Consider the following 26558-nt stretch of genomic DNA (forward strand, 5'->3'; position numbering starts at 1 on the left):
CAACACATTTCTCAACATAATACACATTTCTAATAACTGATATATTTTATCTTTGCTATGATGACAGAAAATTATATTTGACTTAGATATTTTTCAAGACACTTTCAAACAGCTTAAAGTGACATTTAAAGGCTTCACTAGGTTAACTAGGCAGGTTAGGGTAATTATGCAAGTTATTGTATAATAATGGTTTGTTCTGTAGACTATCGAAAAAATATATAACTTAAAAGGGCTAATAATATTGAATAAAAAAACAAAAACGGGGCTTTCCTGTTCAGCTCGTACGGTCTGCATTCCCTCTCTTCACCGCGCGATGGCGCTTACAGCTGCATTCCTGGCGGCCAGTGAGCGCATCACAGGGAGACCTGCGCCTCTAAATAACAGCGTGAGATTCATTCCCTCTCTCTGTCTCTCTCCCGCATAACCGACGCAAGCGGCCAGCAGACGCCAGCGTCTCTCCTCTCTCCACCACCGCCTCTCGACCTTCCCAGCATGCCTTCCAACATGGACTTACAAGGTATGTTGTTGTTTCCAGTCTGTGTTTTGGGAATGATGCTTTAGCCACCGTTAAACGCGCGAAGGCTGTTTTTGTTCTGTTGGCGCGCTTGTTTGCCGTTAGCGGCCGACCGTCCTTATCTCATGCCTGCAAGTGCACCAGACAGCCTGGGTGAAGCCTCCAGACCGCTGAATAATTGCTCCCATGTCTCATTTTTCTAGGCGGAAAAGCCTTCGGGTTGCTCAAAGCTCAGCAGAGGGACAAGCTGGAGGAAATCAATAAGGTAAATGAGCGACCGCTGATGGATTATTATTGTCTCGATCTGGAGGCGAGTTTGTCACGTTGGTCTGTTCACTCTCGTGGTGCTGCTAGACGCATTGTCTGGAAATATGAGTGAGGTAAAAGGTGGTCTCTTTGGCTGATATATGTTATTTTGGACTGCAGCGCAATTGTTAAGCTCGATTTTACAGCAGCATGACCTAATTTAGTTAGACAGCTCGACCACATTAAGCCGCAGTTCATTTCACAATCCAGAGCAGGGCTGCGTCTCGGTCTCTATTGAGCTGTAGGATTTTCACCTTATATTGCTGATTCACGAGACTGGAGCGTTTAAAAATCGCTGTGTCGATTGGCAGCTTGGCTGAGTTTTTTGACCCGACCATGAGTCATTCACAGCTGCTTTGTAAAGTCCCCATGAAGTCACACTTTTGTTTTTAGGTATCAAGTTAACGTTAGACTTAAAAGTAGCGTTCAGGTTAAAAACAAAAAGCTAAATTCCTATTTAGAATATGTAAGCATTCATAATTAGCATTTCTATCTATATGGACAAACATTTTTAGGACATTGCAGAGAACTTCAGCTTCTTATCTGACCGGTCACTATTTATTCATGTTACCGATGTAATAAAATGTGTATTTACAAGCACATTTCTTGTGTATGGCCATACACCCAAAGCGCTTCACAATCATGAGGGGTGTCTCTCTACACCACCTCCAGTGTGCAGCATCCACTTGGAAGATGCGATGGCAGCCACAGGACAACGGCGCCAGCTAAGATATTTGTGGAGTGGAGAGACAGCAGCCCCTTTCACACAGTGATACCGGTAAATATCCGGAAAATTTCTGGATTGACTTTACCAGTAAATTCAAAAAGTGCTGTTCACACAGGCGAGGAAGTTACAGGATTTTCCCAGAAAAGAGCATTTATACATCTATTCCAAAATACCGGAAAATTCTGACATCAACCAGAAATGAGCTCTAATCGGCTGTGCTTGTATTCGTAAACATTTGATTACATTACAAACTCTGTGGATGGATGAGTATTGTGAACAACTTCAATGAAAACATAACATGAAACGCTTTCGTTTGTCGAGATGTTCATAATATGTGTGTGTGCTGTCTGACTAACATCTAGCAGCTAAATGTGTCTGGAAATATATTCACAGCCTTTTATTTTCATTAACCGCGCGGTTATGAGAATACGTCTGAGTGTTCTGATTGGCTAAAGTAGACCTCTCGCGTTAGAGCACGTTCACGCCCAGAACGCACTTTCCGGCAATCTTCCTTCTGTGTTCACACAGCGCAGCATAACGGCAAAATAGCCAGAATGAATTTACCGGTATTTTCAAAAAGGGATTTTTCACACATACAGGCCTTTCCTGTTAATTGCCGGTAATTTTTCTGGAAAGGTCTGCATGTGTGAAAGGGGCTAAAGATAGAGCCAATTCAGTGAATGGGGATGATTGGGTGGCCAAGATGGTTGAGGACCAATGGAGGGAAATTAGGCCAGGACACCAAGGTTACACCCCTACTCTTTACAAGAAGTGCCATTACATTTTGAATGACCACAGAGCGTCAGGACCTCAGTTTAACGACTCATCTGAAAGACCAACCAAATGTTCACCTAGGCCTTTGCAAATATAAGAAGGTAATAAAGAACAGGCATAATGTTTATCTGAACTCATTCAAATGTATTAGTTGTAACAATGAGAGGGTGGAACCCCAAAACTCCTCTGTCCTCAGCTGAAATGACATCATATGAAACACAAGGCATGTTCAGTTGCTGAAGGTTTCACTCAAACACAATCCATCAGCCATTGCTTGGACAAACAGATAGCCCCACCCAACACTGACTCAGTCAGCACCATTGGTTAGTAGACCCTAGTTGGGTGGGGCTAGTAAACCTAAAAGATAGTTTCTTTTTGTCGATTTACACCAGGGGTCACTAACCTTGTTGCTGGAGGGCTGATGTCCTGCAGTTTCTCCATTTAAACACCTTTGAACCAGCTTATCAAGCTCTTACTTGAAACTTCCAGGATGGTGTGCTGAGTTAAGTTGAAGCTAAACTCTGCAGGGACACCGGCCCTCCAGGACTGAGATTGATGACCATTGGTTTACAGTATCCACGAGTATAAAGTTTCAAATTAGTACTGTGAATATATTAAAGGGATCATTCATATTAATTTAATCCCTTTTAGTTGCTAATTTATTGGACATCTTGCAACACTACTTCAAATGAACGAGATGGTGAGACCTTCCCGGACTTCTAAGGTTGTCTATGAAAACAGATTTTTATGTGAAGCACTCGGGACTCATTTTTGCCAGGAAAAACAAACGGATGTGACGTTTACATGCACCCCAGAGAGTCTCTCTTTTGTTCTATGCCACATGAAACGAATGCTTATGTAGTGAAGAAAATAATGCCAAAACAGCGGTTCTGTGCTGTATTTGTTAGTGGCCTGCAAAGAAAGAAGATTATTACGAACTTTCCAATTCAGCCCTGCATATATTGAAATGGCGCTCTCAGCAGTATGGATGGGGATTGGATATTTAACATTTTATATTGCTGCAAAAGTAATATTTAATCAGATCAGAGCGCATAAAAAACTGTAGTGTATGAGTGTGAGCACAAGCAGTAAGTTACTTGCTACAGCTCACTTTGTCCACCATTGTGAAATGGGGGGCTGTTGACACAACAATGTTTTCGACTTAAAAACAGGAATCTTTTAAACCATTTTGCCCTTTTAAATTACAAGCCATTTGAATGGCCAATCATAGACATTTCTAAATGTGTGTGAACTACGGCCAGTCAACCCTTGACTTGCTCTCTTATTGGCTGTAGCTCATCGCTACTTTTAACTTCACTTGGGGTTGATTTGGCAGACTAGTCCAGAATATTTAGGATCCTAGATATTGGGTTTTTGTCTGCAAGGTGTCGGCGAGCCTCTTTGGTGTGTCGTTCAGTAGTTCACACAAAGACTGCTGAGCGCAATCACCCACTGATTTTCTGTCGGTGAGCTTCTTAACTTGCAAATTGTACTTAAAATCCTGTAGTGTGAACTAGGCATAACGATCCTTCACTAATGTGTGGATTAACTGTGCATTAAAACCAAAAGCTGAGACATGAACATACGGCAAATTCTACATGCATAACAGTGCACTACGTACAAATCTTAAATATACTGCTTATTAATGTCTTATTCACACTACAAACGTCAATCAGTGACACGATCATTCATTTCAATGGCGAGCAAGCCACTTCTGGCAATCTTCGTTACATGAGCTACTTTGACCATTGGTCACCAGATGTGGGCGTGTCAAGCGACACGACAAAGTTGGGAATCCTACTTTATGCAAATGAAGAGCGACCTTTGTAAGCGACAGCCAATACAAGCATCAGTAGAGTTCACGTGATCCTTCCTCAGCTCCTGCAGAAGCCGGTTGTATTCTCCATACTGTAGACCTACACTGCAGATAAATAGCCACAAAGTCTATTTTCAGCGGCACGTAAACTCATGCTCTCAGTGATTATCATCATAAACTTTACCCAAGCAACCTTCAAGGTTGTAAAATATTAAATATTTAATATTAAAATATTAAATCCCACCCCTATCAGCTGATCAGATTCCTACGGATACTTGGCTAATCTCAAACGAGGGCCTTACTTGGGGTGCACTCACACTATGCTATTCGAACCTTGCCCATACACGTTTTCTCGGTTCGACTGACAAGTGTGAGTGCTCCGAATCAGGCTCAGGTGTTTTTCAGTTGGCTGGCCCTTGCCCGGTTGGAAGAGGTGTGCCAGAGAGTGGTTCAGTTGGGCTTTGGCAAGGTATGCTTGTGGTGTGAGTGCAAAGCTTGCCTGAGCCCAAAACTGAAGACACAACATCACTTTTTGGGGGCTGCTTCATATGGATTTATTAATCATTCTTGTCAATGAACGCTAACTGTTGTAGTTCATTAAAGTTACAAACCCCTCGCTGCATGTCAGCTGCACCTTCAACAAACCTCCTAATACCTGCAGCACAAGGGCTTTATGATAATTTATGAGCGTCGAAAGTTGTGGATCTGTTCAGCAAAATATTTTACCGCGTTGCTGTATCCCGAATGACTAAAATGATATAATCAAAGCAGTCGCCACTGCACAGAGACTGTTAAACTCAACAGTCGCATCATAATTTATGCAAGCGTGCTTCGATTTGGAAGACAAGCGGCAGTATGAGTGCAGGCCCTCATTGTCACTTACTCTGTTCTGGGGATTTATGTGCTACTCTCCTATTCTTAAAATAGTCGAGATAGACCTGAAACTGCTGATATTTCTCTGTCAAGGCTTTTCAAGGAGCTCTTGAGATGGACTGGGGAATTTGAAACAGTCATACCACCAAATGCAATTTGAAACATTTTAATAAATTTAAAGGTAAGCTGAAGCTTGTTTGTTTTGAGGGCCTGATTGCAGGGTTTTTAGCCGTTTGTATAAACGTGAATCATATTGGAAACATTGTCATTCACAGACAAGGGCTACATCATTGTTGTAAATGTAGCCTAAAATTAAAGGTTTCTGAATTCTACATATAGCTCTCTTCAGCAGAAACGCTTTAACAAAGCAAATAAAAATACATCCTTAACCTTTTGAGTAATCTTGGTGTTTCAAGCAAAATCTGACCTTTCACCAAAATCCCCAGAGGCTTATTTTTTGACCCGTGTTATTCTAAAGCTAATGTTTAAGATCAGCTTTCTTTGAAGTGATAAGAAGCAGTGTGTCCCTCCGCAGCCGGCTGTCTCTGTGCTCTCAGACGGGAAACAGGTGTCTGTGATTCGGCATGAATGGGTCCATTATGTGGGAGAGAGATGGAGGAGTGGGCAGCAGTGGCATTTGAGCGGCTGTTCTCTCCCCCGTCTCATGTGGACTGTGGCTGGCAGGAGGGACAGCTTTATCTGGTCACATGAACACTTAGAAATAATGGGGAAATCAGGTCATGTAGTGACATCTGGTGCGTTTACCTGCACATAGTTTAGAGATTGATCTCAGGAAGCTGTTACATTTCACAAAATAGAAAATGTGTACTTGATGAATTTGAAGTCAGTTTTTACACCATTTAAGTGGAGATATTTTAATCGAAATGGTAAAACTTGATCTGAAACCTCAGACAGAGAATGAACTTTTTAATTTTAATCCACTAAATCCTTGCCCTTTTACTTATTGGCTGAGGCCCCATTCACACAGAGATCCATTTTGCTGTATACACAATTTTTGTATCGTATTTGTAGGTGTTTTGCTCAGACAAATCCAGTGTTTTGGGGGAGTTTTGAGTGTCCCAGAGTGTTTTCATGTGAACACCTGATCTGCAAATTTTGTGAAACTGTCATTATTTCATGTCTTGACCCTAGTCAGGCACTACTACATCATGTAACCTTACACAAAAATGGTAATTGTGGACTACATGCTTGTTTGTGCTACTGAGCTTAACAGCTTTTACAGAAGTATTCACCATGTTTATCTTGTCTTGTGTTAGTTTAAATACAGTTCACAGGTTTTATTTCCGTATTCTACATCACTTTTGTTGGTTTCAGTGGTTTTGTATTTACGCTGATATTTTTTGAGACTAGGCAAAAAAAAAAAGATCTGATAGTGAAAGCTCATTGTGTGAATGTAGCCTCAAGGTCACACTGTGACTTGTGTGTAGGAATTTATGGTACTGACTGCAAATTTTACAAGATAAATAAAATGGTTGTCTTATGTCTACTTAATACTTGGACTCTGAGCTGAGCAGATGTTTTTAGTTTAAAATTGTAGCATCTGTTGTTTGAAACTTAATTGGTTCATTATTTCTATCCGCTTGTTAAGTGTGATGTCATGCGAAGCAGCTTCAAGCTCCAATCACTCTATCAAACTGTATAGAGAGACTCATCAAATGGTAATAATAAATGTTTAAAAAGCGATGTAAGGCTTTCAAAAATCTGATGGTGAGTAATTTAATTGTTCCTTTTTTATAACTAGGCATGGGCTGGTATAAGATTCTGAGGGTATGATAACCTTGGAAGAAAATGTCAGGTATCACGGTATTGTGATTACTACTCTAAAATATAATTAAATGTATGAGTAAAAAAACAAAACTTTTTTTTTTCCCCCTTTGAAAACAATATATTTTATTTTTTGAAAGATTTATAATATTTTGGAACAGTAAATGTCAGGCTAAATAATTCAAATCAATCAATCGGCTGTCTTTATTAGTTTCAAAAACACTGATTTCTTTACCATTTAAAGCTGCATCTTTTTATCTTTTTTATGCTGAAGATAATATTGTCCTATAAAAAAAATGTAAATAAAAAATTTTACACATACCCTAGCTATGGTAAAGCAGAACCTTTTGGCTGTTTTAAAACCTTGTGGTATACCTTGAAAAGGATTATAGTCCCATGCCTAATTATAACAAAAATCAAGTTAAATGTACTTAAATAGACTTTTTCTTCCAATACAATAAGCATCTTTGTCTTTATACTTTCATGTCCGATATATAGAACCACAAAACATTGGAAAAAGTGTCAGTCAGATGTGTTGTTGCCTTATTTAAATAAGAGCACTTAGTGGTGATTGAAGAAATAATGCAGACCAATGAAAAGCAACCCTTGGTGCTTATCAGTTGAAGCAAACCCTCAGTACTGCTAACCGATGTGAAGGAATGTTGATGTGTAGTGAGGTTCAGCGGTTTGAGGTTCTGTAGAATTGGCAGTCGTGCTCTTGATCTCAGCATGACTCACATTCACACAGCATACTATTCATCATACTTTATCATCAATTTTTGGTTTACTCTCATGACTTAATCACAGTTTGCCATGCTACGTGTTTTCTTACTCCCTCTCTCTGTGTGTGAGGGTTAAATAGAAAAACGCAGAGGCAAGCTAGCGTCCTGATGAGTCACTCTTAACTGAGTGTTCAAGGTTATTTCATTCTCCTCAGGCTCATATGTGTGTGTGTATATATATATATATATATATATATATATATATATATATATATATATATATATATATATATATATATATATATATATATATATATATATATATATATAGATAGATAGATAGATAGATAGATAGATAGATAGATAGATAGATCCACGCAAACATGCTTTTTGCCTCTATCACACATTCTTTCACTTCATCAGCAGCTTCTCATACCAGCCGAAATTAAAATCCACTGACCAAACACACCCACCCACTATACTTTTTTTTTTTTCATACAGACTCTTAATGCTTTACTGATGGTGTCATTTCGTATGTGGATCTTTGATTTGGGAGTTACAGTCAATGTTTTGCAATTTCATTGGTCATTTAAGATGTTACATTTTTTAAAAAATCCTTTCTTTTTAGTTTTTTTAATTAAATAATGGGAAAACTTTTGAATCTCTTTTGTGGATTTTTAATGTCTTGTGGATGTCATTAGCTAACAGACTGATTTATGAAACATGCGTATCCTCTAACAAGCATAAATTGATTTGTTTGCATAGTTTTACAGTAAAATTAGTAATTTACCCAGAAATACAGCTCCGCAATCAGTTATTCACTCTGGTGTAGTTCCAATGCCATATCATCTTTCTTTTTGGACCACACAAATTTTTAAAAATGTTCTACTTTCACTCATTCTATAATACAAAAAGATCGATGGATATTTCTAAGATTCTCACAACATTAGTATTTCCAAAGAGTACTACACAGGGATATTATACTGAGAATACATTGGATGTTTTTTTATATCTTTCTAGGAAGAAGTTTTTATTTTTCATATTGAAGTAAAAAGTATTTAATTTTTTTTTATATTGTCTGTTGTTTATGTATAAATAATCATGCAATTATTATGCAATGTTTTATTATTATTATTATTATTATTATTATTATTATTATTATCTGTATTAACCATGACATGAAAGCTATGAGTTGCTGATGTGGCAATAAACAAACACAAATTTGTTGTATTATTTTTAGTGAGTCAGCATCCATTGTTGCTCTAATAGTCTCATGAGGATTTAATAGTAATGGTCAAGGTCAGAACTTTCATTAAATTTATACTCTGATTTTTGTCTTCTCTTTGAATACACACAAGCTTAGGTTGTTATACGGACTGAAAAGTAAAACAATCAAACACAATTATTTGGAAAAGAATGTAAGAAGTAAATTGTTGTTGATCGGTTTTCATTGGAGCCACAGACTCTTTACTGTACATGACAACATGTAGCTGTTTTGTTGTATTAGTGCAGGGGTGCCCAAACATTTTCTTTTGTTAAGGGTCAAAAACCAAACTTGATTGAGGCTAGTGGGCCAAAGGTACATATAGTTAATATAGTTGCCATGAGTAATTTTGCTAATTTATTTAATAATATTCAAAAACTAGAAAACACTGCTTTATATCAACTAATACTGTATTTTTGCATTTTATAATGAACACATTAAAGTAAAAACAAAAACAATCTATGTTTTCTGTAGTCCACAATCAAATGTTTTCTGTAGTCCTCTATCCATCGATAGAGATTTACATTTTTGAAAAATCAGATTCATTTACAACATTTGATTTGAAACATGCTTTTTTTGATAACTCTGCAATAAAACAACACAAAAAAAGGTTATAGAAAATTATAAATGACAATCTTTTTTTAAAGGCATTTAATGAGACATCGTTCTCATTCTTCTCAAACGGTATGGTGGGCCAAATCAAAGATTACAATGGGCATCTTTGGCCCACGGGCCCTACTTTGGGCATCTCTGTATTAGGGCAGCCTGGTTTTTAGAAGTTTTTGCATAAAAAAAAGTCTAGAATATTGCACCATGGAGAATCAGCACTTCAAAATGCTTTACACAGGCCTGTGGATCATGAACACATGCTCAATCTCTGAGTTTCTGCCATGTGAAAGAAAAATCAAACAGAGCAATATCAATCATCCACCCATTTTCTTGTAGTTCATGATCATGATTTCCTTCTCTGATTGCAGGAGTTCATGGAAGATCAGAAGTACAGAGACGAAGAGGACTTGCCTGAAAAGCTGGATTCTTTTAAAAGTAAGAGTTGCATTCTAAAGTATAGTTGAAATATTTAAAACTGACAAACAGTCCAGTGTTTATATGTGCACGTGTTTGTGGCGTGAATGCTAAGAGAGATTGTGTGGGTGTTTGCGCATATGTGATTGACTTGCTTTCTCCATATGGTCTTGCAGGAATGTGCTGGTCTTGCCCCCTTGTTGTTGTTTTAGCACTAAGGGTTTTGGACATGTGCTTCTTGTGGGAGAGGGAAATAACGGTTTGTGTGTGTGTGGGAAAGGACAACTGGAATGTAAACTAACAGTTTTCTGAGCTTTTTGGTTAAAGCTTAAGTGTGGTTTTGCTTTTCTCTCTGAAAATCTTTGTGTAGGCTTCAGCCACCTGAATTCTGAAGTCATCTTATCTTATCTAATGTAAAATGGTATATTTATATGCATTTACTTGTATTATGACCCTACAACTATTATTAAACCAAAGAAACCCTATTAATGTCTTAGGAATACGTTAAATTTGGAAGAGGAAAAATGGTTACTGACAATATTATTTGGTTAACAGGGCAAACTGCAGCGCATGAGCAAATATGGGTTTTATTGTGCAATAGAAAGGCAAAACTTAACAATTCACCTCACTCACGATTCATTATGGTGATGATTTTGCTAAATAATACATTTTACGTCATAACTAAATAGCTATTTTTAAAAATTCCACAAAAAGTAATAATACAAACTAAAGAAGACTCATTAATATAAACTGTGTCTGTGCTGGGATTTTACATATTTTAAAAGAAGAAATATCAGCATATTTCTTTTTTTCTGACATTTTTGTACGTTTACAATGTCCCCTGCTGAAAAAAGCTTTCAATGGGGACTGAGATGGGTGGTGTGGGGAGGAAAGCCTTTCCTAAATCAGAGAAAGTAGTGTGTACAGAGGAGGTCAACAGGCCCATAGGATTATAAATTACTTATTATATAATAGGATAGAGACTAGGCATAACTGGTTTCAAGGTTTACAGCGGTTTGGAAAAGTCAAGGTTTTAAAACTGCCAAAATTGTCTGTTATACTGTTCCTACAGTATATTAAAGTTTTTATGTGTTTTATAATATTTTATTGAGGGCAACCATATCTCCACATCAAACACTGTTAGTCAGGCCATAATTCAGCAAACATCTGAAAAAACAAATTGCTTTTAAACAAGTATGCTATAGAGCTGATTGCTGAGCAGTGCACAGGCTTTACTTTAAATAGACACAAAAGAAAGATATCTAAAGATGTAAAGAAATCTGTGTTTTTGAAACTAATGAAGACAGCAGAAGTCAATAATTCATTTGAATTATTTAGCCTGACATGTTTAATATGTCCAAAAATATATATATTTTTTAATAAAATAAAATGTATAGTATTTAATGGGGAAACAACTTGTTTTTTTAACCCTACATTTAAAAATAGAACATGTTTTAGGACAGTAATCACAATACCGTCATATCGGGAAACCGTGATATTTTTATCTAAGGTTATCATATCATCAGAATCTTACACTGGCCCATGCCTAATAGAGACAGTAGTTAAACATGATTATGAAGGTAAATAATTAATATTACTTTATAATTAATTAGTATTAATATCAGTGGGATACTTTCGAAGAGAATCTTTAACATTTTAAAAATGTAATAATAATAATAAGCAAATTATTAAAATATGCATAAACTAATAAAAAAATAAGAGAGAAGGTAAAAATAATCTAATACCTGGTTCTGTAACAGAACAACTTTCTCTTTCGGTCTGAAAAACATCTTCACATTTTTGCTATAAAAACACTGATGCACCGCATGATCATCATGGCACTCGTCGGAACAAGCGAAGCTGCAAATCATCTGGTTCGCGTGATTTGACTTATTAAAAGATTTTTTGCATATAGACATCTGTGACGGTAGTTTTTCAGTGTGCTGCATCATATACATTGTTCTAAACGTCTTTTTGCAGTATTTGCACAGACTTTGTGTTTTGTCTGGCACACTTCACCGCTATGATTTTACTCTGCCACCACACCTCTTGCTTGCCGCTGATGTGCAGTTAAAGCAAGATTGTGCCTGTAAACAGCATTTTCAACATTTCTACTAATTTGAATCGTCACATATTTTATTCTACTTTCCACCAGGTCACAGTGAATCGCTACATCCCTATTTGTAGTAAAAATAGATTTTTGTACTGTATTTATATAGACAAAGTTTTTAATTTCACTTGTTATGAGACAAAACACCTGCTTCTCATTATTGGAGGAAAGATTTAATATCAGTGTATATTTATCTGAAGTATCACAGATTTCTCCTCGCATTCAACCACCTGTCCTATCCAAATATCCGCTTTTCACAGTCTTACCAAGTCTAGTCTGAAATGCAACAGATTACTGGCTTAAGACCCAAGTGCCTCCTATAACTCTGAATTATTTAATAGCAACTGTCCTCTGTGTATACATTTGGGTTTGTGGGTCATTACTGAGACTGAGTGATCTGGTTAAAGGGGTTAAGTGGCTCTGAATGTTACAATGATTTCTTGTTAAACAGAGTGAGAGAATGGAAGGAAGGAAGTAAAGGACAAGTCAGAACAAGGGACAAGTGGAGCATGGAACCTTCAAGATTGTTCTTGACACTGTTGAAATAAAGGGACGCCCTCACAAGTTGCATACAGTCTAAGCACTTGCTGCAGTGTTCAACCCACTAATGTCAGTAAACGTGTATGCGACTGCTCTGAAACCAGAAATGAAATGAGAGAGTAGTGAGTAAATGAATGCAGTTGGGAATAAGAGGGTACACCATCCAAAAACAGAAAATTGTTTAGAGATACAGTGACTCAGCCAGTGAAAATTGTGAGTTACGTTATGGCATCACTGCATTTTTATCTCTCGATGGCTCTGATTCACATGGACTCATTTAGCTTGGGGTGAACAGGCTGCGTTTGTGTTCTTAGGGGTCCATTGTAACCCTCTCCTTTCCATCAGCCTCCTCTCACGGTGACTCTGTTACACTTTCAATGCATCCTCTCCAACAGAAGCCTCATTGTGAGATTAGAAACAACACAGAATGGAGAGGGAGGAAATTCTCTGAATGCGGAATAATCCAGTAAAATCAAATAGGATCAGGATTCAAATCTGGCTCTAGCTGTCCTCATTTACAGATATAGCAAGCCATCTTTAAGAAACAAGCCTCATTTTTTTTTTTTGTTTAAGAAAAAAAAAAGTGTTGAGAGATGAAGGGTTTTCCAGATGTCCTCTGTTTTTTTTCTCTCTCTAAATCGCAGCTGTCACATGCCTGACCTCTACATACTGCCACTGTCAGATGGTGCTGGTAGTTTGGTGTTTGTGTGTGATATTGGTTTGGTAAATTTCAATTGTGCTTGTTGGATTATTAAAATGTTGCTTTTTTTTTTTACTTTAATCCACAGATAAATATGCAGAGTTTGACCTGAACGATCAAGGGGAAATCGGTAAGTGCATGTGTAGTTAAGACTGTGAGTGTTAATAGGGAAGTGCTCTTTTGTCATGCTCGCTGTGTAGGTGATACCATGCTTGACAGATGGGAAACATGAGAACTTACCTGTAACCAACTTAAGGGTCACTGTCATGTGCTGTAGAGGGAGTAGGAGAGGCTCATGGCAGATGGGGATATATAAAAAGAATGATAATGACAATATTTTGATCATATTAAATATATGACAGTTCCATATTAAGCTTTTATTTTAAATTTCTGGTTAAAGGTAACCTATAAAGAAAATCTGGGTATACCTAGGCATAGTCGAATTATAAGAGTTCTGTACATAGAAATGGCCAAACTGTGACGCTCGGACACCATTGTTTCCTCATTCTCATGTAAATTCTACAAATATAAAACCCTGGGGAAAACAGGTTTATCAGAGAATCATACAGACTGTTGCATTGCTTGCGGGTCTATTCAATAGCATGCCCTCAACATTTCCATGTATATTAGGTCATATTCCATGTCGTCAAGATCTACTGAGCAGCTGTGTCATCAGAAGATCAGCAGACAAAACACAGACTGTGATCTATTACACATTGGATCATTAATATTCACGCCCCAGGTTGTGTTTTGAATAACCACAAAGTTTCCGGCTGAGATTCAAGGGATGATAATTTTCCTCCTTTTTTGTTTGTTGATATTAAACTTATTTTTGTACGTGGGGCTTTTGTCAGATTGTTTTCTATGCATTGCTAAGCAATGACTTAATCCATCTGTTCACATGCACATCATAATGTAAAATGTGGGATAAACAGATTATACATTTATTCAGCTATACCTCGAAGAGGCATAAGGCATGTTTAATTGTATCTTAAGCTATTGTGTTTGTAAAATTTGCTGTTTATGTTTCAACAAAAGCCTGTGTATCGAAGAACAATTTAACTTATTGAATCAATGCCGTATATGGCACCTTTAATCGAAAAAAAAAAAACTAAATTAAAATTCATCAACTTTGAGGCCACAAACGTGGCAAATTTCACAATATACACAATTTATTAAATTAACAAAAGATACATTAAAACAGACCTTCTGCATCTTCAGTATGGCATTGAATAAAAGTATAATCCGTGTATGCTGCATTTTGTTTTGTTTTTTACCTGCGGCCTGCTTCACAGGACTGCTTTTAAACCTGCCCTGTTTCCAAAATAAGAGTCCCATATACATGACGTATACTTCAACTTTAATTAAAAATAAGGAAAAATAGTCAATTGTTGTGATCTTACTGGAAAACGCTGTGGTCAGTCAAACACTGCCTAGGGTATGCATCTTAATGATCCTATGTGGACTGTCAGAGTCAGTGTTTTGTTTAGATTGTCCTGTTTTTCACTGGAATTTTACACTTGTGTGTTTTGCATGTGCACAAGGAAACCATGGTGTTTGAGGCTTACAGTATATCATTTCCATGCACTGAAATCCTATTATTTGGCCATGCCTAGGTATATCCTTACAGATGTAATTACATTTTTATTTTTTTTATTTTTAATAGTAGAACTGTTTGTGTTCGCTTAGACATTCCTCCATTGTAGAAAAATACAGATGCTGATCAGTGATGTAGTTGCAATTTCATTTTTTTCATTTGGTCTCAAACACATGGCTAATGCCATGATTGCAAATAGCTTGTCAAGATTAATATTTCATCCAGTCAGAAAATTAACACAGACAGGTAATCCATCCCCCTTAACAGAACTTAACAAAAGCATTGTACTCCCATAGCTTTTGCTTTCCTAATCTTTTTTTTTTTAAGTAAATTTTTATATATTTAGCCTACATACACAAAATGATATTATCAAGACTAACTTTTAAATAAAAACCTGCCAAAGCTTGAAACACTTATATATTATTATTGTTGTTGTTGTTGTTTTTTTTTTTCGTCTGGCAACAACACTGTTCTTATTATAAAAAGTACTGTTTGTCTATGGAAGAACTATATATTTTTTTATTATATTTTGATTTTCAGTGTGGTTTTATACGTTTTGTGTTTTTTTTTTTTTATTTTTTTTTTTATGAATTTATAACTAATTTCTATGCAAATGACAGGCTTGCCCACATCAGATGTTGGAAGAAAGCAGTATGAGCTCTCATTCCTATTAGTAAATGCAAACATCTGATGTGTGTGCACTTTAGAGAATAATTCATGGATATTGTAAAAATGAGTGGTTTGTGATAGAATGTGAGAGATGCTTACTGTGGACACCAAAATGAGTATACAAGGAGGATAAAGTAATTCTTTGAAATCTTTCCACGAATGCAAATAATGTGGTTTACTGAACAGTGACCGTTCTGTGTAGCTCTACTCTCTCTGGTGTCAAATTTGGTGTTGTCGTTTCAGCCCTGCAGGGTGTTAATATTCACACTACTTGAGGATATTATCATGATATGTGGTGTGATATTATTTTGATGTTTGTAGCATTTACTAAAGTATAAATACATTTCTGCGTATTATGGGTGGACTAAATTATAGAATTAGTCCCGCTTGTTTAAAAAGACCTGAATCTGAAAGAATTTTTTTATATATAATTTTTTTAAACATGCACACAATTTATTTGTTTTTTTTACTGGTTGGATTTTTACGAGACTCTTAACTATTTATGATTTGGAAAAATAAATATTACTTTGTAATCGGTGTCAATGAAGTTACGATATATGGTCTTTCACCTGATAAATCCAGAGGTGGGACCAAGTCATTGTTTGGCAAGTCACAAGTAAGTCTCAATTCATTGCCCTCAAGTCCCGAGTCAAGACAGGCAAGTCCCGAGTCAAGTCCCGAGTCAAAGGCAACAAGTCTCAAGTCAAGTCCAAAGTCCTGCAGTTTGATTTTCGAGTCTTTTCGAGTCTTTTTAACAGAAAAATAAAATATATACAGATTAGGTATGGTTGTAAGATCTGTATTAATTAAACAAACCTTTTTTATGAAAGAACATTGCTCAGATATATAAAAATACAAATGCAATTTTCTGAAAAAGTACTGAACAGTGCTGCATCTCGTCTCCACAGCATAATGCACAAGAACGAGTTCCACCAAAAAAAAGAGTCCATTTTGCCTCACATCACACAGAAATTGCAGGTCCCTGCTGTCTAATTCATTAAGTTTAGTTGTGCTATGTTATGTCTTCGGTGATCAACTTGTGATTAACCAAAATTACATAACCTCAATGTGGTAGCAGTAGACCAACTCCTGTATATGCTGCAAAGTTAAATTGAGTGAAATTGGAATTTTGTCAATTGAATCTCGTGTGTGCTGAAGAGATGGAGTTGCAAATCCGTCTGGCAGCAATGTAAAATGGTAGCACATATTGTTAATGAAGTAGGCTACTTCATACAAACAGTAACGTTGTTTTCTTCACATAACGTTGAAGAGCTTTGCTCTCTACCTTGTGTGATGCTCGTGCACGGATTTCCTCTGTTTGTGGACAAAACTGATTGCGACTTCTCAAATATACGCTGCTCACGCGCAAATTTTCTCTCGCTCTCAAATATGCACTGCTCACACACAAATTTTCTTGAGCGCTCTCAGAGATTATATGCAGACTCACAATTTGTGTCGTGTTCCCTCTTCCTTTCATGCTTTTTGATATGATTCATATTGCTGCACTGTTTAATAACAATACCCAAAATACTAAAATAGACTTACATATTAAATGTTTAATCTAATAAACCATAACATTTTTGGTTGTTTTATATGATGAGATATTTTCAGTTTCAAACGCTTAAAGACAGAGAATAGACCAGTGGTGCCCCCCTGAAAATTTGCTTAGGGGTGGCCAGAAGAGGCCAGCTACGTCAGTGGCACCAATCAATCCACAATAATTTAGTGGCTGCTATTTATTTATTGAAATATTGCATTGTATTGCATTTATGTAAGTAGATTTAAATAAATAATGTCAACAGCAAAATCATATCGGGGTGGCTAGAGTTTACACAGGGGAAACACCCCTTGTAAAGGGGTTTACACCACTATAAGGCACCCCTGGAAAAGATGTTGGTTGTAAAGAATACATTTCATTTTAAAAGCATTTAAACAAAAACTAATGCAAGCGGAAATGTAACTGTGATAAAATAAGGAAACACTTATTTTAAGGTATTAAGGTATTATAGCCTACTGTATTATTCACTCTTCAAATAAATCTCACTATCAATCTCATTTTATCATGGCAGCTAAAATAAAGTAAACTAGTGTCTGCTGGCTTCCACTTTGCTGATGAGATTGTGGAGGACATTTTCCATGTCATCCTCTTCATTTTGAGGAAAGCTGTGCCACAGGGCCCCTGAACACGTATATTGGCATGTACTGTGTTTTGAACAGTAGCCTACTACAGTAAAGAACTTCAATTGATCAGTTGTGGTAATACTATAGTTGCTATGGTAACACAAGTGTAATATAAACAAATTACCCAGTGCTGTATTATTTTACAATATAGGGTATTTTATACTACAAATCACTACACTTTACTGTAGTAAAACTACACTTTGTATTTTATCTGTTCACTATTGTTAATACTACTATAATAAGTATAATACAAGTATACAACAAGTATAATACTCAAAAACACTAGAATTTATTAAAGAATTTACCTTAACCTTTTAGTTTTTTGTGTATTGTTAATAAATAGTAAAGCAAGAATGAAACCATATCAACATTCTTGGTATAACCCTTCGCTAAGCCTCGCCCTCCTTAGTTACTGTTGCTACGCCTGTCAAGCTTTCATGCCTGGCACATCTATTACAGTGTGTATGCGCTGGTGTCAGACATTCCCAAGGATTTAATTAGTCATTTTTGACAAACAGGTGAGATATCTGAGAAAGCCAGACAAAAGAAGACTGCAGTATACATTACAGGGGTATATTCACAACATAATAGCAACTGATTAGAGAATAATATTATCAAAATTGAAGCAAGGTTAGCCTAGCAACCTCATACGCTGAACATTCAACAGCATAGTTCATGCACAGCAGGAGAGGTGAAATTATAAAATAATCTAATAACCTAAGAAACTGATGGATTTGTGCCGAATATTAGCATCATTGACCCATAACAGTGTACAGTACCTATTACTGTCAGCATGTTTGTGTGCTCTTTATCCAGTTTTTATTCAAATTTGCAGTTAAGTGGAAGAAAAAAAATTGAAATGCAAATCAAAGTATAAATAACAGAAGTGAACAAATAGATTTTTCCTACCAGCAAATATTAGTGTATGTATTTATATGCGTTACAATGGCGAGGGTTTAAACTAAGCAGTGCTCATAATATCGAGTGGAAAAAAAGAAAAAGACCGCTGGTAAACATAACCTGCTTTTTTTTTTAATTTTTATAAGAACACAGTTTAGATCTGTTTAGGATAAGAGGAGTGTGAGTTATTGCCACCTATCACTGAATGTGAATATCGAAAACAAAATCAACTTAGCTGTTAACTCCTTTACCGCCCCTCACACAGCTTGATCCACGCTGGCATTTCTCCTCTTGGGCTTTAGGTTTTGAAAAGGGAAAAATCCCACCACCCAGTCCAAACTTTTAGGATAGCGGGTGTCAGATTTGCACAATCCAATAATTGCGCAACGATTTGGCTTGTTTCCCTCGCTCGAAAGCTTGACAGAGCCCCTGTCCGTAGCCACGATCGGTAAGCCGCGATTGGTGGGTGGCGGTTTTTGGGCGTGGCTTAGCGAAGGGTCAGTTTAAAAGGAGGATCCCGTGAGAGCAAAAGCACTAAAGGTATGAGACGCCATAGTAAACAAAAGTCAAGCGAACGCAAAGAGACTGAATGCACGAGCGAGAGAGAGAGAGAGAGGTGTATGTTGTATGTGAGAGAGAGAGAGAGAGACAGAGTATTGGCACGCGAGTATTGGCTCGATCTCGAATTCAAATTCTCTCTGCGTTCGCTTGACTTTTGTCCACTCCGGCGCCTCATAGTAGTCACGTTGGATACTGACGAATCAAAACAATCTACCGTGCTTTGATTGGATGTCATGCCGAAAGCGCGCATGCTGTCACACACACACGCGCGCGCATGCTGTCTCACACACACACACACACACACACACATAAACGGGGAGAGAGAGAGAGCGGTCCATGTCAACATACTTTTTTTATCTTTGGGCTTTTCATGGGAAGCAGCAAGTCTTTACAAGTCAATAGGGGCAAGTCCTAGTCAAAGTCCGAGTCATTTATGTTCAAGTCCAAGTCGAGTTGCAAGTCTTTTTATATTTTGTCAAGTCGAGTCTAAAGTCATCAAATTCATGACTCGAGTCTGACTCGAGTCCAAGTCACATGACTCGAGTGCACACCTCTGGGTTAGGTTACCTGTGTAGATTTATCTAGCTCTTTAAAATGCAAAAACTGTAAATACACATACTGTGCAAAAGGGTTGATGTCAAGTAATTAAAAATTGTGGACCAGTAAAGTGACTTGCTGGACAACTAGTCAGCCATCTCATCTTTGAGATCCATAATCAAGTTGTTTGTGTAATTGTGATGGTTTTCTTTGCAGACATGATGGGCTTGAAGCGAATGATGGAGAAGTTGGGTGTGCCAAAAACTCATCTGCAGATGAAGAAAATGATCTCTGAGGTGACAGGAGGCTGCAGTGACACCATCAACTACAGGGATTTTGTGAAAATGATGCTCGGCAAGCGATCAGCTGTTCTCAAACTGTAAGTGTGCGTGCGTGCGCATGTTTATCTGATTCTTCATGCATGTCCCTCCCATATTGTTTCTGATATCATCAAATGCCAATATGCAGAATTGTCAGGCTGTTTCCTGCTGGCGTGTGCTTTGAGTCCAGCTATTTTTAGATGTCTCTTCGTGTGCGTTTAATCTTGTCAGCGCATCCAGCGCAGGATCAGCATATCTGTGCCATTATCTCTCAGTAGGATCAGCTGTGGCACGTGATGATGATGATGATGATGATGTCATCATCATGAGACACTAGTGGTTTGATCAATACCAGACATTTGGCTTTGGCACATTTAAATACCAGTATAAATACAAAATCAATGAATAAGCTCTCTCCTGTGACTGATAAAATGAAGCTGGCACTATCAGCTAATTGATATTGTTTATTAAATGATGGCATTTAACTTCTGCTTGGCGCCTTTAAACTTAAAAAAAAATACTATATACATGGTTTTTCTAATGTTATTATTTTCTCTATGCATGTTATATGGCCAAATCACACTATGCTATCCGAACCGTGCACAGGCCCGTTTCCCAGATCTTTTCAGAAGTGTGAGTGTACTGAATCGGTCTCAGGCACGGTTAACTTGGCCGGCCCTGGCCCGGTTGGAAGAGGTGTGCCTGAGCGCGGTTCACTTGGGCTTTGGTGCGGTATGCTTGTGTATGAGTGCAAAACGCGCCAAAGCCCGAAACTGAAAGCGAGACGTGACTTTTAAGGGACTGTTTCGTTTGGATTTATTAATCATTTTTACTGTTCAATGAACGCAAACTGCCGTAGTTTATTAAAGACGCAAACCCCTCACTGCATGACAGCTTTGCACCTTCAGCAAATCTTATTCCTGCAGCACGATGATTTTATGGTTGTTTGAGCGTCAACAGTGGCTGATCTGTTCTGCGAAATATTTGACTGCGTGTCACTGCATATCAAACGACTTAAACAATATAACTAAAGCAATCTCCACTATGCTGAGCGAGAGCGCTTACTGAACAGTGTATCATCGATGACGTAATCATGCCCAGGCCCAAATGTAATGTGAGTGCGGGACGTCGGGTAAGACGGGAGGGCCAGGTTTAAGGCAACTGTACATGTGCGAGTATACCCATAGACACTCACAACTTATCGTATAGGTTTAGGGATATAGCTATGGCCTAATTATGGCTGCCACTGACACAAGTGTTAAAGGGGTGATAGAGAGTGTATTTTTAAGGCTTGGTTGTTTATGGGGTGCAAAGCAATGTGTGCTCATGCTTCATTTGTTAAAAATCACATGTATTTTTTCATATATCTTTAATTATGTACTGCTACTCGGCTAACATGAAAAGGACTATCATATTTCCTAGTTTCTCCAAAGGCTCGCTCTCAAGAGACTCTGATGGGTCAGCTAACATAATGTGATATGATTCGCAGATCGCCTCCATGTCACCAGGAGCATGTCAGTCAGTGTTAACTGTTAACAGCATTAGTTTGAGCCTAAATCAGACAGAAAATGAAGAGGACACAGCTGAACCTCATGCCTGCTCTCTAAAATAAAATCTGACAATTGTCTTTCATATATATTCGGATTATAAGCATGTGTAAGTAATCTGAAACGTTCACATATCTTTTGCAAGTTCTTTATTTAAAATGTATAATGCAGGGAAAGCGGCTGCATAGAGAGACACTGCAGCGCTGCTGAAGATTGTGGGTGTTGCAGCAGTTTGATGGATAAATGGGAATTTATAGCTAAATTATTAACTGTGGCAAACAGTATTTCTTGTTGTTTACATTCTGTGTAAGTGTTACAACGTTTCATTAATGCTAAAAACTGTGCATGTAATTTTTTTTAATTTTGACTAATACAAATATAGTTTGTGGCTCACAATCCACAGCTTCTGCTATTATTGTTGGAGCTGCTCCTTCTTTGAGTAGTTTGATCCAGCACTGAACTGGAACTAACTGAACTAACTCTGTAAAAGCCAATGTCCCCCTTTGCATTGAACTTTGAGCATAATATACTGTATTCAGAGATGTTGTTTATGTTCACACATCTACATTACACATGAAGTAAAGTTAAAAATATGATATTGTAGTTGACCACACCTTTAATGTGGTCCAAGTTGTCATGGGTAAACCCCTCCCTAGTCTCAATGCTGCCCATTTAATCAAACCCTTCAACTTTTTTTTTTTCCTTTTACTTTTTTCCCTTTGTCAAAAACATGATTGTGTTAAATGTCTGTGACCAAACTAGTGCCAAGTTTCATGATTCATCGAAACCACTTTAAGCCATTTTTATCTCGAAGCTTGACTGGACACGCAGACAGGTGTTGTGAAGTCTTGCACACAAAATTCTGCTGTTCCAAAATTTACCTCTTACAAAATCACTGTAAACTTTGTAGTTGAACAAATTTTGAAGTTGTCATTTTAGATATTGACTCATTCTGTAATGGCACTGAAACAGAAAATGACTTTTACATTTGTAAATTGTATGCTTTGCTAAATATAAGCACTGTGTCTAAATGTGCAGTTCTTGGCTGTCATAATGCAGATGGGGATTGATTAATTTTGGGCTGTGCTGGATGGATTTAATAACTGGAGCAGAATCATGGCACAAATACATATAAATATATTTAGAAATGTATAAATTTTAAACAATGTGCGCACATCTTTTTTTTTTTTTTTTTTTTTTTTTGAAATTCTACAAGTTGTGAATAGGTGATTTGTGACTAGCAGCTAGTTGACTCTTATGAGCGATTTGTTAAGATTTACCTGAAACCTAGTCACATGCTCTGAAGAGATCAGTCAGCAGTTCTTTACCATCATCCACCATTTTCTCTATCTCATATCTTTAAAACAGCAAGGTTTTGTCTGATAACAGCCTTTTCAATTCCACAAGCTTTTCCGAAGTCTTTTTACTTTCCTCTTCCAGTGTGTCTCTCTCTACTTGATTTGCTCTGTGGGGGGCTCGTATTGCTTGTATCCAGTGCTGGACTCTGAGTGGACATCATAATGGCTTTAGCCCTGTGTGTGTGTGTGGTGTTCTTAAATAGCTGTAGCTGGACATATAAAGGCTTATTTTCTGAAGCTCAGGACTCTTGTTTATGGGTGACCTTTGTAATATACACTGTACGACTGTTTAAAAAAAAACAAAAAAAGAAAGAAAAAGAAAAACAACTGTGACTAATACAGCTTGTTTCTTGTTTGGCAACAGTTCCTTTTTCGATTAGAGGTGCGAAGTTTTACTTGCCATACAATGAAATGACTTATTCTGAGGGCACCAATTTCAATTTATAACCATTCTCAGCACATCACTGTGCTGTTTTACTTCAATGATTTTATTATTAATAATAGTTGCAATAATTATTTGTCATATAAGCTTTAAAATAATTCAATTTTTAGACTTATTCAAGACATATTCTGAGAATAATTCTGTGCAGAATTGAGTTTATACACACACACACACACACACACACACACACTTTCTTATACATGTTTTTGCTGAAAAACATTAAATTCATTTGGTTTACTTCCAAAGGGCATAAAATGTTGCAATTATTAACCATTTCCTTTGAACAGGGGTCTCAAACTTAAGTTGACAGGGGGCCATTTCAGTGACTGACAATTCATAGGAGGGTCATTTTTAACTTTCAATTACAAGAAAAAATGGAAACCTGACATAATTAATGCATCTTAGCACAACAGACATGTTTATATTTCAAGCTTTACCCGTCACCAGTGATGATGCAAATTAGCATGTTTATCGTGTCACACATTTGCTGTTGAAATGTATCTGTGGTTGTTGTGTGTATGGCCGAGCATTAGACAAACTCCGAGTATATGCAGTCAGAACTCTAGCTTTTTGTTTCTTGTTGTACATATTAAAGAGGATACTACAAATAATAGGCATGATAATTATTATTCTGTCCCAACCAAATGTATTGTCCCAATAGCATAAGAACAGCAGAAAGCCATTTGGGTAACTTACTGTAAGTGATTTTACTGGCAAGTGTTCTTCTCAATACCTTTCTTTTGTAAACAAAGAGGGGGAAAAGTATGTACACATTCACATTTGCTTTACTAAATTCAATTTAACTAGCAGTGGAATTTTACTAATGTACATAGTTTTTATGCAAATCTTAATAAACGTATGAGTAAAATCTACAAAATGAGACCATTTTAATTGAACAGTAGCAAAATTATCATGTTACACCACCAGCATAACATGTAAGCCGTAAAGCTTATGCGTTTGTACAACAAATCAAGTGGTACAAAGCTGATAATAATAAAATGTAAAAAAAAAGTGATCAAAGGTTTAGTAAAAAATAGAGCGCTTATGGACCTATTTTAATGTTTCAAATCAGCCACAGAATTAAAATGCATGTGTGTTACTCTCGACCACACACTAAGAGAAATTGAAAGTAAAACTAATCTGAATGCATTACTTTAAATGTCGACTAGGTGGCGGGTCAAAACTACAAGTGGCTAAACGTGACTGCACAATAATGGTAGAGGTTTTAAAAATATGTTTTGGCGGGCCAAAACTTGTTATACTTTTGACATCAGTTGTGGGCTGGAGGAAAGAAGAGGGTGGGCCGCAAATGTTAAAGCAGTTTGAGACCCCTGCCTTAGACGTAAAGCACTTTCATTTGATGTTTCAGTGTTAGACCATTGTATATAAGGATACTTTCTTTACAATAAGCCATAGAGAAAGTGTAGTATCAGCCTATACTGACACCTTTGTAGCGAAATATCGTAGACCCATTTGACGTTTGAAATGAAATGACCTTTAAATACTTTCATACTAACAACTGATTTTCTTTCTCTTGTACAGGGTTATGATGTTTGAAGACAAAGCTAATGGGTCCAGCTGTAAGCCTGATGGGCCTCCACCCAAACGTGACATCACCAGCCTACCATAGACCAGTGGAGATGAATATGGTCGACGTCCCTACATTCGCAAATCCCGTCCATTTAACATTAGGGACTAGGTTTCTATAGCCTTACCTAGAAACTTTTTTTGCCAAGATCCAGGGAAAATCTTAGTTCATAGATGGTCAAACTGAAGAAAAAAAAAAAAGTGAAAGATGTTTATATATTTGCTGTGAAAAAGTCGAAGCGCAGAGTAGCTTTTTATAAGTAAACAAATGTATATATTTATATGAGAAGTGTTTTTGAATAGTGTTTGCAAGCACAAATCTTGTGAGTGAAGTACTAGTGAAGTTTAGTGTACTAAGTTTAAGGTTTATGGGATGACAATTAGCTTGCAAGAGATTTTGCGAATTAAGTTTGCGAAGTAAGATTTTTCATCTTTCCCCAAAGTGTGTGCTTAATTCATTCCAGTACATTAGTGTTTTCCGTATTCGCTTAAAGCGTGTTGCTAATTCTGCTCACTGTGTCTCGTAGTGTGACGTCGTAGATGTACATGAGGCTCTTTTAAAAAATTCAGTCAGTGCTCTGCTTTTCATTTAGGCTGTTCTGCTTCTGAATCCAGGATTTCTTTTGTATCGGTTCTGTACCGGAAGGTTCAAACCGAGAACGCTGGGATTTGAGTGAGTGAAGACAAAAAGGGAGAAGCGTTTGTTCCTCAAACTTTGTTCATTCTGTCTGTACCTCTTTCACTCACTCTTCACTCTTATTTTCTTGTTGATCTGTTTGTGTGCTCAAATGATTATAAGCTGTAACATTACTGTACTGTATAAGCACATTAACAGTTAAGTACATGCGTACTGTGCAGATACGCTTTGAACCACACTTTTAGGACTTGCTTTTATAAATTTACCTGCTTAAATTAGGGAGGATGTCGCTGGTCTCAGCTTTTAGTTCTGCGGGAGGGCAGGTTTTAGTCGCTAGAGGCGATTCGTTTGAAGCCACTCTTTTCAAGTGCCTCACTCAGTTTAATGTAGCCCAGGTTTTGACTGAAGATTGAGTGAAGCATCTTTGAAATGGATTTTATGTTTGTGTGTGCGCGCGAATGTGTGCTAGAAGTTTTTATTCTGTCGAGTTGTCTTTTGAGACATTCCAAGAATGTCGTCATGTGGTGGAGTCCTTGGAAATGTTGTCATGTTTTAATCCAAGCGAACTTCAATGTTCAGCTCTGATGCAAATATTCCAGTAGTGCTTTTGTCCTCTGTTTTTTACTTTTTTTTCCCACTGGCCTCATCAGCTTTTCTTTCAATAACATGTGCTTTGTAAGGAAAACAATGTGATCTCATTTTTTATATACAGAAATAAGGACATGAGTCAAAAGTAGCAGGTGTGGCTTTCACTTCCATTTCATACTTTATCTGTAATGAAATTGACTTGTTTACTTTACATATTCTGTTTTATGAGTTTTATTTCTGTGCCTCTTTTCAAGTTTATCTCTTTAATGTTTTTTTTTTCTTAAATCATGTACATGTGAGTTAATGGCTGCACTGTATTGCTGTTTATTAGACTTGCCCTTTTAAAGGGTTATTAAACATCATGAATAATTTTCAGCTTATTAGTTAGCAGAGGCATTTGTATTTTTTTTCTGGAAACACCAAAGGAAGTAAATACCCTGCTGTTACACCTGAGCTATTAGTGGTGCTCCTTTCTGTGTG

At 37.0% G+C, this 26558-nt stretch overlaps 1 protein-coding gene across 1 annotated transcript; it reads left to right on the forward strand.

Moving 5' to 3' along the window:
* The first annotated feature begins 378 nt into the window (after window positions 1–378).
* aif1l (allograft inflammatory factor 1-like) lies at window positions 379–26531 on the forward strand. The gene is given in 6 exon segments (NM_198870.1): window positions 379–517; window positions 718–779; window positions 9759–9825; window positions 13243–13284; window positions 19816–19978; window positions 24809–26531. Coding segments are annotated over 6 exon segments (447 nt in total). The 5' UTR covers window positions 379–492; the 3' UTR covers window positions 24897–26531.
* The last annotated feature ends 27 nt before the right edge of the window (window positions 26532–26558 follow it).

The sequence above is a fragment of the Danio rerio genome, chromosome 5 (assembly GCF_049306965.1).
Source record: "Danio rerio strain Tuebingen ecotype United States chromosome 5, GRCz12tu, whole genome shotgun sequence".
In the NCBI taxonomy this organism is placed as follows: Eukaryota; Metazoa; Chordata; class Actinopteri; order Cypriniformes; family Danionidae; genus Danio; species Danio rerio.